Below are 19,784 nucleotides of genomic sequence, written 5' to 3'. Positions count from 1 at the left end.
TTTTACACCTGAATTTCTTCGAAAAGAGGTCTTTTTATTGCACATGTTAGGAGAGATGTGTTTGACTGACTTTAAGAGGAAGGGTAATGATTATCTAAATAAGCTTGTCAGTTCTGTATGCTTTAGTAAAATTTGTGAGTTTTAACTGTTGTACCATTATTAAGCTGACTTTTCTTTATATAAATGTTTATCGTATTTAATCTTTTACATTTGAATATTGGATATCAATATTATGTTCCTTTAGGAGGCTCCCTGAAGTTACTACATTTTTTCTTTAAGATAAATAACATGATTCCTACTGAAACAGCATTGATCTTGAGAAAGATAGATTGATTTTTTCCATTGAAGATGGGAAATCTGTGTCTGTTAAAAGAACATAATCTTTGTTTTGGTTTAAACAGTCCAGCAATGCAACTTTTCCCTTTAATACTTCATATTGGTATTATTAATAAATGCAAGCACTCTTGTTTTTATACAGAGTACCAAGTATGGTGTCCTTGGAAGAGACAAAGTTGTATACTGGACTTGAATATGGTATGTGAATCCTAATCCTAGTAAATCTGTGTGGATTATTTTTGTCAGTAACTCCACAAGGACAAAATGAAGTATGAAGTAGTGTTTTTGTTTTGTTTTGAGACGGAGTCTCCCTCACTCTGTTGCCCAGGCTGGAATGTGGTGACGCGGTCTCTGCTCACTGCAACCCCTGCCTCCTGGGTTCAAACGATTCTCCTTGCCTCAGCCTCCCAAAGAGCTATGATTACAGGCATGCGCCACCAAGCCCAGCTAAGTTTTCAGAGTTTCACCGTGGTGGCCAGGCTGGTCTCCAGCTCCTGACATCAAGTGATCTTCCCAGTTCCGCTTCCCAGAGTGCTGGGATTACAACCGTGAGCCACCCTGCCCGGCCTAAAATGAAGTAGTTTTGTATTATGATGTTCGTAATCTCTTTTTTGATATATGAAAAGAATATTAATTATGCAGTACTCATTTTTGCCTATTCTGGAGAAACTGGAAAATTATTATTTAAAGAATAGCCAGTAAGAAATTGGGTCAATCTGTATTTGAATGCTATGTACAGAGGTAGGCTTTTTATATATCATAATGTTCATTTATGTTTAAAATTATTCTAGCACTTATATATTATACTTGGTGCAAATAGGAATATTGTAACCCTATATTTGAATGAACTTTATATCCTCCTATCATAATAAAGTTTTATAATAACATTTACATAAAACATTTTATCGTTAATGTTCCGAATATAACATGACTAGAAATTTAGCACCCTTTCTCATTGCTGGATTAACACTAAAGTTAGTTACATACATTAATTGCTAGGGTGTAATTGCTTGACTTAGGTCACCCACTAATTAGAAAATTCCATGTATTTTAATCTCTAATTAGTGACTAGAGCCTTGAAATATCAGCAAGGGTGGTTTTTCTTTCCCTCGCCCCTCCCACCTTCTTGCCCCATGAAGTTTTATAAGCAGGTCATTTTATTTATTTTCTTTATCTTGAAGCATGAGAGACATCTCATAAGCAGGTCATTTAAGTGTAGAGGTTTTAGAAGTTGCTGTAACATGCCTAGCCACTAATCCAGCTATGGTGAAGGCAGACCTATTTTTTTCTCCAATAGTTTATCCCGTCTTGACCTAACCTGTTGATATTAACTTTAAAAGTCTGAGGAGCATTCAGTGTCTTAAAATACCTTCTTTTATGTTTTCAAAATAGATCTGTCTCGAGAGAACCACCGCGAAGCAATTGCTGCAGTTATAAGGAAACTTCTTAGTAAGTATATCTGTACATTTAACTTATTTGTACTTTGGCATAAGTATTTTGGAATTTTAATTTATAACATGCATGTGTTTACTTAACGTTTTTTATTCTAAATGGTGAGAATATTGTGCAGTGATTTTTTTTCTTAATGGATTCTTAACTAATGCCTCAAGATTCTTATAGTAGTTCAAAATATTTTAACCAAAATCCTTTTCCTTCTCCCATTATAGACCACATACTTGATAATTCAGAAGATGATACCAAGTCATTATTTCTTATTATAAAGGTACAGTTGTCATTTAATAGTTGCATAATTATTAATATGATAAAGCTTGGATTGATGACTTGCAAATACAATTTGAAATTCTTTGACACAGATTATTGGAGACCTTTTGCAATTCCAAGGATCTCACAAGCATGAATTTGACTCCCGATGGAAAAGCTTCAACTTAGTAAAGAAATCAATGGAAAATCGGGTCAGTATTTTCACCTAAAAGTCTGCACTAATTTTTTTTTTTAAAGATGTATAATAACCTCCTAGTTTGGATATTATTCATCATATAGAGGAAGTTTCCCTAAAAGGAAAAATAGTAGATTTAAAAATATGTAAAAGTTAAAAATATCATGGTAGAAATCAAATGGATCCTAGCAAAAAATGTGTTTTTCTTATACAGAATCTGCTGCCTGTTTCCATGATAGTCTCTAAACTCTCAATGGGAATTTGGACAATAGCATTGAGACTACCTTGTAAGAACTTGAAGGAATTTAAAAATAGGAGGAATTATCTACAGGAATGAACTTAAAGCATTGCACTTTATGTAGATCTGAGAAAAAGTTACCTTGTATTATATTCATGCTGCAGTAGAAGTCATCGTAAGCTTCTTTGGGACCCCGGAAGAAAGAGTATCAGTGTAAGCCAAGAGATGTTGATGGCAGTGTTCTTATACCAGAAACTTTTACTGAAATTGAGTGTAAAAAGGTTGTGTGAGTTCATTGTTTAGACAACAGTTGCTAGATACTTCAGGCAGAAGGAATGGCATGTAAAAGGGCAAGGAGATATAAAAACATCACATGCTTTAGGGGCCAGTGGCTGTAGGGGGTAAACTAGGTTGTTTTTACTTTGTTGTGAGAAAGTGCTTCAGTTTTATATTCACCAGTGGGAGAGTCGTTAACGGTTCTTAAGTAGATCTGATTTGAATATTGATTGGAAAAGTCAACACTCAATTCACTAAACATTAAAAAGCTCTGCCACCACTGTGAACAGTAAGTACAAAGAGATTGATACTGGAAGCAAGAAAGGGAGTTAACTATTACACTCCAGGTGAAAAACACAGCCTGAGTCAAGTCACTGGTCTTGAAATGGAAATAACATGTTTTGAAAATGGTAGCATTGGGAGGCTTAATGACTAAGGAGCTGTGGTGTGGAAGAAGAAGAGTCTTTGAGCCTCAACTATCTGCCTTTGGTGACCAGGTAGAAGATTATATGGATAAAAGCTTAAATTATAACTTTTAGAAATCTAAAAGATATTATTATTAAATTTTGTACTAAACATAATATTATTACCCTGAAAGGCTATGGCTATTTATAGATTTAAGAGAGTTGAGCAATTGTCTTAGTAGGCTGTTTTTGTACTTGCAGTATGTAGCTGAATAAGAACACAACTCTGTTGCTCTCCCATGCGTGGGTCTAGTAGTAAACCATCAGAGAAAAACTGGGTGTTGGATGGGCTATTTAAAAGGGGGATATTTCTACTATTACCCATAAAATTAATTAAGATAGCATATTTTTATATAAGCCTGATGTCTTTAGAATAAAGGAAATACCACCACCACTCACCAGCCAACCAGGGACCTTTTTGACCACTTACTAAGGTATTTAGAGGCATCCATTGTTGAAGTCAGTTAGTGAAAATGTTGAAATATTTGTTGCTACTTTGTTTTCCAGCTCCATGGGAAAAAACAACATATCAGAGCACTGTTGATTGATAGAGTAATGTTACAGCATGAGGTAAATATGTTTTTCAGTCATAGTGACTTTTTAAAATGCCAGTTTTCCAGATGAGTATTTAGTTGTGTTTTCATAATTACATTTTAGTAAATACTTTGCAATTGTTTTCTTAGCTACGGACACTAACTGTTGAGGGTTGTGAATACAAAAAGATACATCAAGATATGATCAGAGATCTTCTTCGCTTATCTACAAGTTCATACAGTCAGGTAAGGTTTATCCAAACACGGCACTCTCCTGCCCTCCCATTTTATTACATGCAATCTTAATTTCCCCCTTTTAACAAGAGAGTTTAAATAATTGCTCCCATAATTGGAATTATTCTCTCAATGAGTGGAAATTGTAATTTCCAGTAATTACATCCAGGAAGTAATAAAACCAGAACCAAAAGCTAGGCTCTCTTAACTCCTGTTAGCATAGAAAACAGCTTTCAGGCCGGGCGCGGTGACTCAAGCCTGTAATCCCAGTACTTTGGGAGGCCGAGACGGGTGGATCACAAGGTCAGGAGATTGAGACCATCCTGGCTAACACGGTGAAACCCTGTCTCTACTAAAAAATACGAAAAACTAGCCGGGCGAGGTGGCGGGTGCCTACGCGGGAGGCTGAGGCAGGAGAATGGCGTAAACCCGGGAGGCGGAGCTTACAGTGAGCTGAGATCCGGCCACTGCACTCTAGCCTGGGCGACAGAGCGAGACTCCATCTCAAAAAAAAAAAAAAAAGAAAACAGCTTTCAAATTGCAAATATATTCAAGCTAAGTTTGCTAGTCATTTTTTAATAATGCTTAATGTTGCTATTGGTAATTGCTTCTCATTTACTTAAATTTGGAAGACAGTGCTAGTGTGATATTGCTGGCACTTCAATCACATTTTGAAGTCCAGTCTACGAAGGCCACATAATTCCTCCTAGACATTATGCTTGGGTTTTAGGAAGCTGCTACCGCATGAATTGTGAGGGCTGCCTTTTAAGATAGTGGAGGCAAAAGAGATTCATGTGCAACAATTATTCTATGTTTGTAAAATAATGTAAATTAGCTACAGGTTAAGCATTGGAAACCCAAAATGCTCCAGAATCCAAAACTTTTTGAGCACCAACATGATGCTCGAAGGAAATGTTTGTTGGAGCATTACTGATTTCAGATTTTTGGATTTGGGATGATTACCCAGGAAGTTTATAATCCACGTTTCAAAATCGGAAAAAAATCTCAAACCCAAAACATTTCTGGTCCTGAGCATTTTATTTTACTTTATTTTTATTTTTTGAGACACGGTCTCTGTTACCCAGGCTGCAGTGCAGCGGTGTGATCACAGCCTACTGTAGCCCTGAACTCAAGCCTTGAGCTTGAGCTCAAGCGATTTTCTCACCTCAGCTTTCTGAATAGCTGGGATTACAGGCATACACTGCCCTGAACTCATCTTGAACTCAAGCCTTGTAGCCTTGAGCTTGAGCTCAAGTGCTCATCTTATCTCAGCCTCCTGAATAGCTGGGATTACAGGCATGCGCCACCATGCTGGACTAATTTTTTCATTTTTAGTAGAGACAAGGTCTTGCTGTATTGCCCAGGCTGGCTCGAACTCCTGGGCTCAAGCGATCTTCCTGCCTGGGCCTCCCACAGTGTTGGGATTACAGGCATGAGCCACCATGCCTGGGCACCTGAGCATTTTAGATAAAGGATACTCAACCTGTAACTAATCTCTGGCTCAGAGATTCCCTCTGAAGTAATGTTTAAAATGAGTTTGAGGCCAGGTATGGTGGCTTATGCCTGTAATCCCAACACTGTGAGTGGGAGGCCAAGGCAGGTGGATCACTTGAGATCAGGAGTTCAAGACCAGCTTGGCAACATGGTGAAACCCCCACCCTCCTAAAAATACAAAAAATTAGCCAGGTGTGGTGGCATGCACCTATAGTACCAGCTACACGGAAGGCTAAGGCAGGAGAATCACTTGAACCCTGGGAGGCAGAGGTTGCAGTGAGCCAAGATGGCGCCACTGCACTCCAGCCTGGGTGACAGAGCGAAAAAAAAAAAACTGGTTATAGGAAAAGCAACATATTGTGCATATTTCAAACTCTTTTTTGTTTGTTTGTTTGAGATGGAATCTTGCTCTGTCACCCAGGCTTGAGTGCAGTGGCACAATCTCAGTTTACTGCAACCTCTGCCTCCTAAGTTCCAGCAATTCTCCTGCCTCGGCCTCCCCGGTAGCTGAGACTACAGGCATGCACCACCATGCCTGGCTAATTTTGTGTTTTCAGTAGAGACAGGGTTTCTCCATGTTGGCCAGGCTGGTCTCTTAACTCCTGACCTCAGGTGATCCACCTGCCTCAGCCTCCCAAAGTGCTGGGATTACAGGTGTGAGCCACCGTGCCCAGCCTACTATAACCAGTTATTATCCATTACTGTTTAACTAGTTCATAAGTTGTAAATTTATACTTAATGTTTTGTTTGGGTCAAAAATATGTGAGATTGTGCTTAAGGTTTGCCTTAAAAATTTTAAGTTGTTATGTGTCTGTTTTGGTTTATTTAAGTTCCTCCTGGAAATTCTTTAATTTTCCTTGTGTGGACAGAAGAGAAAATCTGGCTCTTCATATGAAGAGTAATTCAGAATAAAGTTTAATAGTATGCTGGTTACTTTTAGCTGTGTTACTGAGCAAATGCATATTGGTTCCATTCAGTCTCACATTTTATCAAACATATTTCAGTCAGTGTAACATAAAAGTATGGATATGGTTGGTGGTAATGTGCTTTCCTTTTGATATAAGTAAAGATAATCATTTACTTGTTTTTTAGGATATTTGCTTTGAGATTTCTTTTGTTAATGAGAAAAACATGTAAATTATCATTATTGTTTTTGAAATTTGTTTTAAACTGCTTTGTACTTTAATATATAATAAAAGTCCTTTGTTAATAATACTTCCTCCAGGTGAGAAATAAGGCTCAGCAAACATTTTTTGCTGCCTTGGGAGCATATAACTTCTGTTGCAGAGATATCATTCCCCTGGTTTTGGAGTTCTTAAGGCCTGATAGACAAGATGTTACACAGCAGCAATTCAAGGTACAGGGTTTTTTTTCTGTTTTATTGTAAACATTTTCAAACATACTGAAAAGTTGAAAGAATTCTACAGTAAACATCCATATCTTCACCACTGAGATTCTATATTTAAGATTTTGCTATATTTGTTTTATCGCATATCTGTTCAGTTTTTTTATGTATTTCAAAGTAAATTGAAGATATCAACACGATTCACCTTTAAAAAGGTATAATCTTTGTTTCATACCGATATGAGACTCATTATTTACTTATTTATCTCTGTTTGTGATCAGTATTATGATGAAGAAAATGTAAGAAGCAGACTTCCCTGAGGAAAAGAATTGTTGAACTTGAGTGCTAGTGGCCAAGTAGTCTGGCTGGCCTGTGGCAGAGAGGGATGAAAGACCAAGAAGTTTAGAGTAGTATGACCAGCATGAAGGAAGGGCTTAAGACAGGAAGGAAGAAATATGGTAAGTTTGAGCAATGGTATGAAAGCTTATGTAATTGGAGTAGAGAAGAAAAGAAATGATACAGGGTAAGGCAAATACTACATCCTATGGAGATGTAATAGAGTATAGGTAATATATAATGATTGCTTATACTGTCAGGTAGAAAGAAATAGATTGAGAGTGAATTAAGAGTGAGAACAGAGAGGACTTGGTGATTGAACATGAGGGGACTGAAAAAAGGAAATGTCAAAATTACTAAGCTTTTGGATCCTACAACTAGTTGTTGGGCACATCAGAGAGAGCGAGAGTAGAATAGATGATGACATAGTTAATTTGGACTAGTTTAATTTGAAGTGGTTCTAGTGAACTAAGAGCACAGTCAAGTGGGCAGTTAGATATCTGAGTCCGAAGATACCATTTCCATGTTTGTTGATGATAATTGAAATCTATGGGCATGGATAAGAAAGCCTAGGAGGAGATTAAGAAGAGGACCAAGGGGCATATGTTGAGAAACTCCTTTAGAAGCCAATAGAAGAGCTGAGTGACACTGGAGAGGTCAGAAAGGTATCAAGAAATAGGAAAGAATCACAGAAGGCAGAAAGAGGTCTTTCTAGAAGGAAGAGTCAGTGAGTACATTCTTTGTTTTTTTGGAGATAATGAAGATGAACCCTAAACATGTTCCATGAAGCTTGTAAGACAGAGGTGTCAATAAACTATAGCCCAGGTTCAGTTGCTGTTTGCTTTTGTAAAAGTAAAAATTTGCTTTTTTAAAACTTCTGTTGAAACACAGTCATGTTCATTCCTTTATGTATTATGTATGGCTACTTTCACTCTACAGTGACAGAGAAGAGTAGTTGAGACAGAGCAAATGGAAAATATTTGCTGACCCCCAGTGCAGATGTATAATTCAAGAGTCTTGTAGGTTTGACTCATTGACTATCCTGTTGTTGACCTTAATGAGAGCAGTTTAAATGGACAAAATTAGAGAGGTCAAGTACAATCGAAAAATATCTATTAGATCAACAAAATCCAGGTTATGAGTGACCTTATGGAGAACCTGTAGAGAGGAGTGGAATACAAAGTCAGTAACAAGCTAGATTGGAATCAGGTGAGGTGAGTTGAAAATCAAAATATTGACCGGGCACGGTGGCTCATGCCTGTAATCCCAGCACTTTGGGAGGCCGAGGTGGGTGGATCATAAGGTCAGGAGTTCTAGACCAGCCTGGCCAACACGGTGAAACCCCATCTCTACTAAAAATACAAAAATTAGCTGGGCGTGGTGGCGGGCTCCTGTAATCCCAGCTACTCAGGAGGCTGAGGCAGGAGAATCGCTTGAACCCGGGAGGCGGAGGTTGCAGTGAGCCAAGATCGTGCCACTGCACTCCAGCCTGGGCGACAGAGCAAGAATCTGCCTCAAAAAAAAAAAAAAAAAAGAAAATCAAAATATTTTGGTACTACTAACTCTTTTTCTGAAAAAGCACTTTAGAAAGGATACCTGCTGTCATCAGAATCATTGTGGTTAATTGGACTTTCATGAGTAATAAATACACAATATAGTTTTTATGTACTTTGTAAATTACTCAGCAACTGGGTGTTAACTACTATTTAATAAATTATTTCAAACACCAAACATTAGACCCAAAAATTTTAAGGGTGGCACATTTTGTGGTTTTTATGATATACTTGAAGAAAATTACTATGGAATATATGTTCTTAGAAACAGCCTTACATTTCTTTACTACCTTATTAGTAGCCATTCTTTGAGCAATTTCTTTTTTTCTTTTTGGAGACAGGGTCTCGCTGTGTCACCTAGGCTGGAGTACAGTGGCATAAGCACAGCTCATTGTAGCCTCCGACCTGTTGGGCTTAAGTGATCCTCCTACCTCAGCCTCCTGAGGAGCTGGGACCACAGGTGTGTGCCACAATGCCCAGCTAATTTTTGATTTTTTGTAGAGAAGAGGTTTCACCATGTTGCCCAGGCTCTCAAACTCCTGAGCTCAACCAGTCTACCTGCTTTGGCCTCCCAAAATGCAGGAATTACAGGCGTGAGCCACCTCACCTGTCCCAAACTCTGTATTAAATGACTTAGAGAAAATATTAACGGATGCCACTTAAATGTCAAGTTAAAGTTTCTAAAAAGTAACATGTTCAATGTGTGAATATATTTTACTAACCAATGTTAAGCATTTAAGTAATCAATACTCATTTAAAATCAACATGTAGGTGTGTTGGCTACAACTACACGATGCCTCTTATTTCCCATGTAAACATATGTATATATTTTTTTCTGCAGGGTGCCTTGTACTGTCTCCTTGGAAATCACAGTGGTGTGTGCTTGGCAAACCTTCATGATTGGGACTGTATTGTACAGACTTGGCCAGCGATTGTTTCTTCAGGGCTTAGCCAAGCAATGTCCCTGGAAAAGCCATCAATAGTGAGACTGTTTGATGATCTTGCAGAAAAGATTCATAGGCAGTATGAAACAATTGGCTTGGACTTCACAGTAAGCAATGTCATTCCTTCATTCAAGTTTTAGTGGAAATCCCGCCTTGTTAAAATGCCCTTTATTTTTCTTGCCCTTTTTCCAGTAATAATATTCTTGGCATTTGAGTCCAGTGTTTTTTTTAAAAAAACATTTGTTACCTGTTTGCTTTTTGTACTTTCATTGATCATTAAGTACTTTCATAGATAACAAGGTAGAGTAGCAAGTTGGAGCATGGTGGGGAGACAGCCAGGGCTCCACAAAGGCTTACTGATTTGTTATATTTACCCTTATTTTGTGTGTGTCCACAGCTTCATTTTTCAAAGACTTAATTATATTTTACGAGGTTTACCATGCTAGCCAAAGTCACAAAAGATCGACTACTGGGTCCGGGTCTGTAATTTATAGTGAAGAAAACTAAAATTGAATGATTTGACAAATGAAAGACTAAAGAGTATAACTTTCAGTGGTGCTCAGGTTACGAGTTATAGCAGGTTTTCTAGGAACCTGTAAATCTGTATTTTTTACCCCCTCAGAACATGGTGGTGAGTAAAAGAAGGATGAGCACAGCAGAATCCACCTCTGCCATAAAGTGACTATGGTTGACATCTCTCCCCTGGTTTAAAAACCACTGTTCTAAATATATTCCTTTTAAATCAAACATAGCGTTGCTATTTGCAACTGTCTTTAGATTATACTTTATTTTTTAGAAAAAAATTTAATTGAGATGTAATTCACATATCATAAATATCACCCTTTTAATATGGACAGGTTGTATGCACAATAGTATAGTCACAGGGCTGTGTAACCACTTGAATTCCAGAGCATTTTCCTTTTTGTTTGTTTCTCATTCTCATTCTGCTTCATTCTGTCCCCCAAGGCTAGAGTGCAGTGGCATAATCATCCCCTGCCTCAACTTTCCTAGTAACTAGGACTATAGGTGTGCACCACCACACCCAGCTAATTTAAATTTTTTTTTTTTTTTTTTTTTTTTTTTAAGAGAGACAGGGGTCTTGCTGTGTTCCCAGGGCTGGTCTCAAACTCCTGGCCTCAAGCAGTCCCCTCACCTTGACCTCCCAAAGTGCTGGGATTACAGAAATGAGCCACCATGTCTGGCCTCCACAATATTTTCATTGCCCCAAAACAAAATGAGTACCTAATAGCAGTCGCTTCCCATTCTTCCATACCCCAAAGCCCTGGAAACCACTTTCTTTTTCAGTAAATTTTCCTGTTATTAGATATTTCATATAAATGAAATCATAAAATATGTGGACTTTTGTGTCTGGCCTCTTTCACTTAACATTTTCAAGGTTCGTTCAGGTAGTATGCATCAGAACTTCATTTTTTTTTTCCTGCTTTTTTCTTTTTAACAAGATTCCAAAGTCATGTGTTGAAATAGCGGAATTACTTCAACAGTCAAAAAACCCCTCTATCAACCAGATATTGCTTAGCCCAGAAAAAATTAAGGAAGGAATTAAACGCCAACAAGAAAAGAATGCTGATGCCCTAAGGTAATTGATGAATGGTGTACTTCAATAGATGACATATAGATAGAAGTTTTGGCTTTTTTTGAGACAGAGTCTTGCCCTGTTGCCCAGGCTGGAGTACAGTGAGACGGTCATGGCTCACTGCAACCTCCACCTCCCAGGTTTAAACTGTTCTCATGTGTCAGCCTCCCGAGTAGCTGAGATAACAGGCATGCACCACCACACCGGGCTATTTTTGTGTTTTTAGTAGAGACAGGGTTTCACCACATTGGCCAGGCTGGTCTCGAACTCCTGGCCTCAAGTGATCTGCCCACCTCAGCCTCCCAAAGTGCTAGGATTATAGGCGTGAGCCCCCACGCCTGGCCGATAGTAAGTTTTTAACATCTCTAAAATAAAGATGTATACCATAATTGCTTAATGATGTTTACAGATTGACTTCTGAAAAAAATACAAAGAAATCGAGAGATAGTTATTACAAAGATTCCTGTTTTTTCTTTGTAAGCTATGGAGGTATAAAACACCATCTTAAAAATAAGGTCAAGCGTGGTGGCTTTTGCCTGTTATCCCAGCACTTTGGGAGGTTGAGGTGGGAAGATCGCTTGACCTAAGGAGTTCAAGACCAGCCTGGGCAACATGGTGAAACGCTGTCTATACAAAAAATACAAAAATTAGCCAGGTATGGTGGCATGTGCCTACAGCCCCAGCTACTTGGGGGGCTAAGGTGGGAGGATCGCTTGAACCTGGGAGGCAGAGGTTATAGTGAGTAGAGATTGTGCCTCTGCATTTCAGCCTGGGTAACAGAGCAAGACCCTGTCTCAAATAAAACAAAAAGTTATTTCACTGTCATACCTTTTTTTTTCTAGTCAATTATCTTTCTTTCTTTTTTTTTTAAGGTAGTAATATTTCAGAAACTACGTAATTGGTACATATCAGTCATTAATTCCAAAATTCAAGTTTAGCAGATGTATCATTTTATAGTTCATATAATAATAATGACTTTTTGGTCAAATTTGGTATCAGGATTTTAATAAACTGTTTTTGGATTCTTGGTACCAAAGCACTTAAATCCTTCAGTGATGACACTTAAGCAAGAGTCTTCCTAATTTGATTTTGTCTTTGCCTTATAATTAGTATATGAATATGCCTCTTTGTTGTTTTCTAAAATGTGTATAAATAATAAATTCTTACAGCCTATGTAATATATTTCATAGGCTGTATCGTGTGTTTGTGTGTGTGTGTGTGTGTGTGTGTGTGTACCACTCCCAATTAATTGATTACTACTTACAGAGTTACTTGTGCATGTCCACTCAGGAAAAGTTGAGTTCACTCTCCCTAGCCTTTCATGAGCTTTTCCCAGCATCTCTGTTCACCTGTCTGCTTTCATTCTGGCTTGCTTCTCACCAGGCCCTTTACAGTCAGGTGGTGAGAAGTAAGTGGGGAAGGAGGGTGAATTTGGCTAGAATTTGCATTTCTATTATATTTTTTGATGTTCATTTTAGTATTATAGTAAAGTAATACCTCACCTGATTTTTTTTTTTTAAAGGAACTATGAAAATTTGGTAGACACCTTGCTAGATGGTGTGGAGCAAAGAAACCTGTAAGTACAAAAGATTTTTGTAATTCTCACAGCATTTATCTTAAATACTATAGGAGTTTTCTACAAGGAAGGCTATGAATGACTATGTCACAAAAAGTTGTGTTCTGATTTGTGTATTTGTAAGCAGATTAAGAGGAAAAGAGATGGAGGGAAAGTTTGGGATTAATGATAGAAGCAGCGTTCTTCAGTAGACCTATTTTAATTCTTGAGAAACTTAAAATTATAAGGTGTTTCACATACTTTCTTTTTTTTTTCAAGTGGTTTTATGTGTGGTATGCTTTGTCATTTTTCCTCCTTTTAAGGCCCTGGAAATTTGAACATATAGGCATTGGGCTTCTGTCTCTACTGCTGAGAGATGACCGAGTGTTGCCTCTTCGTGCCATACGGTTTTTTGTTGAGAATCTCAACCATGATGCAATTGTAGTTCGAAAGGTACATACCTTGTTTTAGCTACAGTCTTGGGTTTGAGACTATGTACGTGACCTGAAGTCTTTAAATTCTTCACAAACAATACACACTTGGTTAATAAATATCTTGAAGTATATTGATTTGAAATCTACCCCGTTGGTTCAGAGATGATAATGATTCATCTAACAAATATATAAGGACATGCTTAGGCACTGTGTGTTTAAACACTGGGAATATAGCAGGAAATAAGTTTATAGGCTAATGGGAAAGATTGAAAAATTAGAAAATTAGATGTGCAGTGTTTCAGGGGGGGTAAGAAACCTGAGGGTACAGTTTTGTACTCTCCAAGTGTCAGAGGTGAGGTGAGGGATTGGGAGATGGCCTAAGCTGAAGCATTGGAGAACGACCTTTAAAAATACCCTGAGGCTGGGCCAGGCTTGGTGGCTCACGCCTGTAATCCCAGCACTTTGGGAGACTGAGGCAGGTAGATCACATGAGATTGGGAGTTCCAGACCAGCCTGACCAACATGGAGAAACCCCGTTTCTACCAGAAGTACAAAATTTGCTGGACGTGGTGGCGCATGCCTGTAATCCCAGCTACTTGGGAGGCTGAGGCAGGAGAACTGCTTGAACCCGGGATGGGGAGGTTGTGGTGAGCTGAGATTGTGCCATTGCACTCCAGCCTGGGCAACAAGAGTGAAAACTCTGTCTAAAAAAAAAAAAAAAAAATACCTGGAGGCTAAGATTTGAAGAATGAGCAGGTATTGGTTTAACAAAGAAAGGGTCAAAGTTTTCTAGGAGGAGAGACTAGCATGGGTCAAGACTGTAGAGTAAGGACTGCCTGTGATTTATTCTAAGTCAGATTTAGCACTCACATGGCTGTACTGCCAGATGTCAATAGGTGAGGTGTTTTTTTAAAGAAACAGAATCGATTTCTCCTTTGAGTAGAGCAAGCAACCAGTTAAGTGATTTAAATTTTTTTTATAATTGTGCCTTTTTTCTTTTCTAGATGGCTATCTCAGCTGTTGCTGGTATCCTTAAACAGCTAAAAAGAACCCACAAAAAGCTGACCATTAACCCATGTGAAATCAGTGAGTACTACCAGAAGTAATTAATAGTACTTTCCAATAAAACTCAGAAAATTTTCTTGACATGTATACATTTTAGTTCTTGACCTCAAATATTGTTCTATGGATATTAACACAAAATATGAAATAACATTATGAAGGAAACAGTTGACTTAGTAAAAGCCAGTGATAACTATCTACAAAAATAGATTGATTCTTTCTGCCCTCATATTTTTATGTCACCCACTAAGCAATTATACTAATTATTTCATCAACTGTATTTCAGAGACTTAAATTGCTGTTATTAATTTGTTAAATGTTTCTCTTTGGGTGGTGGGATTATAGGGACAAGGTGAATTTTCTTCCTCATACCTTATTGTATTACCAGAATTTTTCAGAAGAAAAAACCGTTTTTTTCTGGTCTCCAATCCAGGATTAAAACATTGCATTTCAATTGTATGGTATCTTTAGTTTCCTTTAATGCAATGTTTAATCCTGGATTGGATTATAGTCCAGAAGAAAATGTTTAAAAAATTTTTTTAATGTAAAGTACATTCAGTGGGACAGCCGTCCAAATTTGAGTAAAGTCTGTTGATGAAATAATTTTACTGTATTAATGTAAACTTTGAGAATTGTATTTTGATTATTTGAGATGATGTCTACAGTTGATACTCATAGTTTTGATAAGTATGTGTGGAGAGAGAGAGAATATCAAAACGTTAAAATTTGGGTGTCTCAGTGAAAGTTATGTGGGAATTCTTTGAGCTCTGTAAGTCTGGAATTATTATTTCAAATCTAAATAGTTTAAACAAAATTAATCCATTTAATTTTGGTAAAAGGAATGAAGTAAGTTTCATCCTTGATCTTTTCCCCCAAAATAACTGATTCAACAAAATTTAGTAGATAATCCCATCTTCTCTGTTTTGAAATGTGCCCCCAATTGCTCATACATATGTTACCTTGTCTTGAGAGAATTTTAATAGTGTTGTATTGTGAAGACAAAGTTACACTGGTACTGTTGATTGAAATTTGAGAATAACTGTTGGGTGAATGTTTTTAAATTCATCAAATGTGATTGTCTTTTCCTTAGGTGGATATCCTAAACCCACCCAAATTATTGCTGGTGATAGACCTGATAATCATTGGTTGCATTATGATAGCAAAACTTTACCAAGAACTAAAAAAGAATGGGAGTCAAGTTGCTTTGTGGAAAAAACTCATTGGGGATACTACACCTGGCCAAAGTAAGTAACTTACTGTGTATCTTATCATTAAATGCATTTGATATAACTGTTTTATCATATTTCAGTTTCTGGGGAGGTTCAGAGGCACTTGAAGGTTCTTTTATCTTTCCCCTTCCCTAGTCCTCTCTTTCTTTTGCTCCTGCCAATGCTACGCCTCATTCCTGCCTCTTTCCTTGTATGAAAACCCTTAGCCTTTCTGAATCCCATGGTTATATGGCTAAGGAGGTTATTAATAGCTGCTCTAAATTATATTCCTACCTATTAATAATACACATGCCTAAACCAGCCCAGAGAAATACATACTTTTCTCTCCTTATTAACTCCATTTGTCATTAGGACACAGTGATCTGATAGATTTTTAAGGCCTAGACTGTTACTGCTGTACTCATCTCCCCAAACTTAGCATCTAGTTAGAGTTCATTAAAAGTGCCTTCTAATGCTTTCTATCCATGAAGCTCTAATATTTTTTTCTATGCGTATGATAAATATGAACTCTTACTATATAGGAATATGGTTGTTTATGCTGGTGTGGAAGAGCAGCCTAAGCTTGGCAGAAGCAGGGAGGATATGACAGAGGTAAGCATTCCATTTCACCATGGTTCAAATGCATCTTATTTTGGGCCACTGATTTATCTCAACCTCACTTCAGTTCTTCTTTTTCTTTTTTTTTCTTAATACAAGTTGTGTTTTTCAGTATAGTGCTGCATAAATATCGGTGACTATGTAATCCATTCTCCCCAACCCCTTTATACCAGTGCCAGTTGACATAGATCTTGATGTATCTAAGACTGAGTTACTACCCCATTCAGCACTCCCTTGGCTACTGCTTTATGTAGTTTGCTGCTCATTTCTTGTATCAGTTCTGTTACAAGTGTTTTAAAGGAAAAGTTCATGACTGATTTTTAGTTTTCTATTGCATATAAATTATGGGTACTCCGTAAACACATACTGGTAGATTTCAGTTAAAACTTGACTTAAACTTCATTTAATTTACTTCATTTTGAAAGTTGACTTGGCTGGGAGCCATGGCACATGCCTGTAATCCCAACACTTTGGAAGTCTGAGGCAGATGGTTCACTTGAGCCCAGGAGTTTGAGACCATCCTGAGCAACATGGCGAAACCCTGTCTCTACAAAAAATACAAAAATTAGCTGGGCGTAGTGGTGCACACCTCTAGTCCCAGCTACTTGGAAGGCTAAGGTGGGAAAATTACCTGATTACCTGCAATGAGCCATGATCACACCACTGCACTCCAGCCTGAGTGACAGAGTGAGACCCTGTCCCAAAAAAAGAAAAGAAAAAAGAAAGTTGACAAGGGTTTTTAAGTTTATGTATTCCTCAAGTTAATGATGTTGTAACTTTTTCTGGTTCTGAACGGTTGGTTTACCTTTTAACTTCTGGTGTTTTATAAATATGGAAGTGATTTGTTGGGGCTTGATTTATAGTTTTGGGGATTTTAACAAATTGCACACCAGATGTCACAGTTGCTTTCAGTCTTCATTTACCAAGCAGAACATTTGTTGATTTTTAATTCACAGTGTGAGAAATAGGATTCAAACTTGAGAATCTGAAGGAAAACTTATTCTTACTGTTTTAGCATTTTTAGAGGGAGATAGTTGGTTTTAGAAATCATTGTTATCTATGAGAACTAAAAATTCATTGAAACAAAAATACAGCCTGCTTTTGACTATCAAAATCTTGTAATTTTAACTTTTTCAGAATCATGTATTTAAGTAGATTTTAAACCCTGAATATTGTTCTTTTTTTTTTTTAACTTTATAGGCAGAACAGATTATATTTGATCATTTTTCTGATCCTAAATTTGTTGAACAGTTAATTACTTTTCTATCATTAGAAGACAGAAAAGGAAAAGATAAGTTTAATCCACGACGTTTTTGTCTCTTTAAGGTAACTATATTATTTACATATCCTCTTTGTAATGCTTAGTAACTATTCAGTTTGTAGGTTCATAACTTATAAATATTTGATCAAGGCTAGCCATCTGCTTTCATCTAAAATGGCACTGGAATTTACACTGAACATGTATAGACTTTTGTTGTTGTCATTATTCCCTAAACAAGACATTATAACAAGTATTTACGTAGCATTAATATATAATACAATTGGTAAACATTGTATTAGATCTTATAAGTACTCTTAAAATGATTTAAAATATACAGGAGGATGTATTACCATTTTATGTAAAGGACTTGAACATTTTGGTATTCTGGAGTGGGGATCTTGAAACCAGTTCCCCATGCACACCAAGGGATGACTGTATTTATCTTTAATGTTTGTTGTAATTGGCACTAGAAAGAAAAAAATACCCAAAACTATATGTGTTTTTTATGTTTAGTTGCTTTTTTTGAGGTGTGATACTTAGAAAGATTATTAATATTTGTTTCATTGGTTACATTTTAATGTGATGTTTAAAATGACAATATTCTTACTATTTTAACTTATCGGAATTGTTAAAGCAGTTCTAAAGGGGAGTGTGCTTGGAGTTTTTAAGCACATTAGTAATGTACAGAATAATTACAAGCATAATTATAATTGAGATGATAGCCATTTGAGTACTGAAGAACTGTCTTTGTTTTTATAGGGTATATTCAGGAATTTTGATGATGCCTTCCTGCCAGTTCTGAAGCCGCATTTAGAACGTTTGGTTGCAGATTCACATGAAAGCACCCAGCGATGTGTTGCAGAAATTATAGCTGGTTTAATCAGAGGTTCTAAGCATTGGACATTTGAAAAGGTGATGTATTAATATTTGTACAGAACATTTCCTGTTAAAGCTATGTTACCCATTTTGGTGGCAATTCCCAACACATTAGATGCTGATAATTAAAATATGAAATGTTCAGTGATAGGAAATATGCCGATATGTAGACATTGCTTTTGATTACGGATTACAGCCTAATGGTCTCTAAGAACATTTACTATCTTTAAATTTTTGAAATATTTACCCACATTGGTGGAAAAAATCCAAAAAAAAAAAAAAAAGAATTCCAGTTTCTTGAAAAAGAGGAAGATCCTGGAACACTGGTCCTACATTATTGCACTGTGTCACTCTGCTGATGGTGCATGTGCGCTTCTCCCTTCATTAAGCCATTCCAGCTTCTCATTAAGTCTTTTCTCTTAGCCTCCTTATCATTTATATTACTTGCCTAGTCTTCTAGACAGTTGGAGTTTGACTCTCCCTTTTAGAGTATCCCTCTTTTTAATTGTAAGATTTAGTTTTCATACACCTGTCTTTAAGGTTAGTTTGTTAGCAAAATGCACCAGACTAAAAATAACCTGGTCAAATGTCAGGACTACCTGAACATAAGGTAGACCATTATTTTGTCGAAGAGAAGACACGAATAGGGTTCTTCGGTCAATTTTTAGGACTGCAAACACTTTTGCTTATGAGAAACAATTTTATTTTAAAATGTTACATGTGGTCTTGTCATCTGTTATGTTACTAAAGCCACTCTTGAGTTACCTGTTTTGTAAAACATAATTCCTTTCCCTATATGTTCTTTGAGATAAAGCTTTTTTTGGTAAAATCAAAACAGTGCTGCCACTGAAAATTTTGTCTCAAACCCTTCCTGCTGACTGAAGAATTCCTTCCTGCCTGCCTCCCTCCCTTCCTCCCTCCCTCCCTCCCTTCCTCCCTTCCTTCCTTCCTTTCCTCCCTCCCTCCCTCCCTCCCTCCCTCCTTGTCTGCCTGCCTTCCTTCCTCCTTGTCTGCCTTCCTTCCTTCCTTCCTTCCATCTTCCTTGTCTGCGTTTCTTCTCTTTCTTTTTTTTTGGACAGTCTTACTCTGTCGCCCAGGCTGGAGTACAGTGGTGTGATCATGGCTCTGTGCAACCTCTGTCCCCTGGGTTCAAGCAATGCCTCAGCCACCTCAGTAGCTGGGATTACAGGCATGCGCCACCATGTCAGGCTAATTTTTGTGTTTTTAATAGAGGCGGGGTTTCTCCACATTAGCCAGGCTGGTCTCGAACTCCTGGCTCTTGAACTCTGCCTACCTTGGCCTCCCAAAGAGCTGGGATTACAGGTGTGAGCTACTGTGCCTGGCCTTCATTCATTCTTTTTTTTAAAACAAATTTCAGATTTTTTTTTTTAGGAACTTAAAAAATTGATAATAGTAGCTGTTCATGTTTATGGGGTACATGTGATATTTTGATACATGCACACAGTGTGTAATGATGAAATCAAGGTATGTCCTTTTTTACTAAAGTACAGTCCATGGACCTACAG

General features: G+C 37.3%; 1 protein-coding gene across 5 annotated transcripts in view; it reads left to right on the top strand.

Moving 5' to 3' along the window:
• PSME4 (proteasome activator subunit 4) overlaps window positions 1-19,784 on the top strand; it is a 106,777-nt gene that overhangs the window by 60,967 nt on the left and 26,026 nt on the right. For all 5 annotated transcript variants that reach the window (XR_004178252.1, XM_031655157.1, XM_031655160.1 and 2 more), the window contains 16 exons: window positions 479-534; window positions 1,729-1,785; window positions 2,004-2,059; window positions 2,151-2,249; window positions 3,719-3,781; window positions 3,895-3,990; window positions 6,698-6,829; window positions 9,548-9,757; window positions 11,111-11,247; window positions 12,767-12,820; window positions 13,123-13,252; window positions 14,238-14,319; window positions 15,386-15,539; window positions 16,046-16,115; window positions 17,322-17,447; window positions 18,142-18,294. Coding sequence is in view for 4 of the 5 variants with exons in the window: in XM_031655157.1 (XP_031511017.1) it covers window positions 479-534; window positions 1,729-1,785; window positions 2,004-2,059; window positions 2,151-2,249; window positions 3,719-3,781; window positions 3,895-3,990; window positions 6,698-6,829; window positions 9,548-9,757; window positions 11,111-11,247; window positions 12,767-12,820; window positions 13,123-13,252; window positions 14,238-14,319; window positions 15,386-15,539; window positions 16,046-16,115; window positions 17,322-17,447; window positions 18,142-18,294 (1,675 nt within the window). In the remaining variant the exon portion in view is untranslated. The remainder of the gene's footprint in view (window positions 1-478; window positions 535-1,728; window positions 1,786-2,003; window positions 2,060-2,150; window positions 2,250-3,718; window positions 3,782-3,894; window positions 3,991-6,697; window positions 6,830-9,547; window positions 9,758-11,110; window positions 11,248-12,766; window positions 12,821-13,122; window positions 13,253-14,237; window positions 14,320-15,385; window positions 15,540-16,045; window positions 16,116-17,321; window positions 17,448-18,141; window positions 18,295-19,784) is intronic.

The sequence above is a fragment of the Papio anubis genome, chromosome 14 (assembly GCF_008728515.1).
Source record: "Papio anubis isolate 15944 chromosome 14, Panubis1.0, whole genome shotgun sequence".
Lineage (NCBI taxonomy): Eukaryota > Metazoa > Chordata > Mammalia > Primates > Cercopithecidae > Papio > Papio anubis.
Note: the sequence above shows the minus strand (reverse complement) of the source record. Positions and strands in the feature narration are given on the sequence as shown.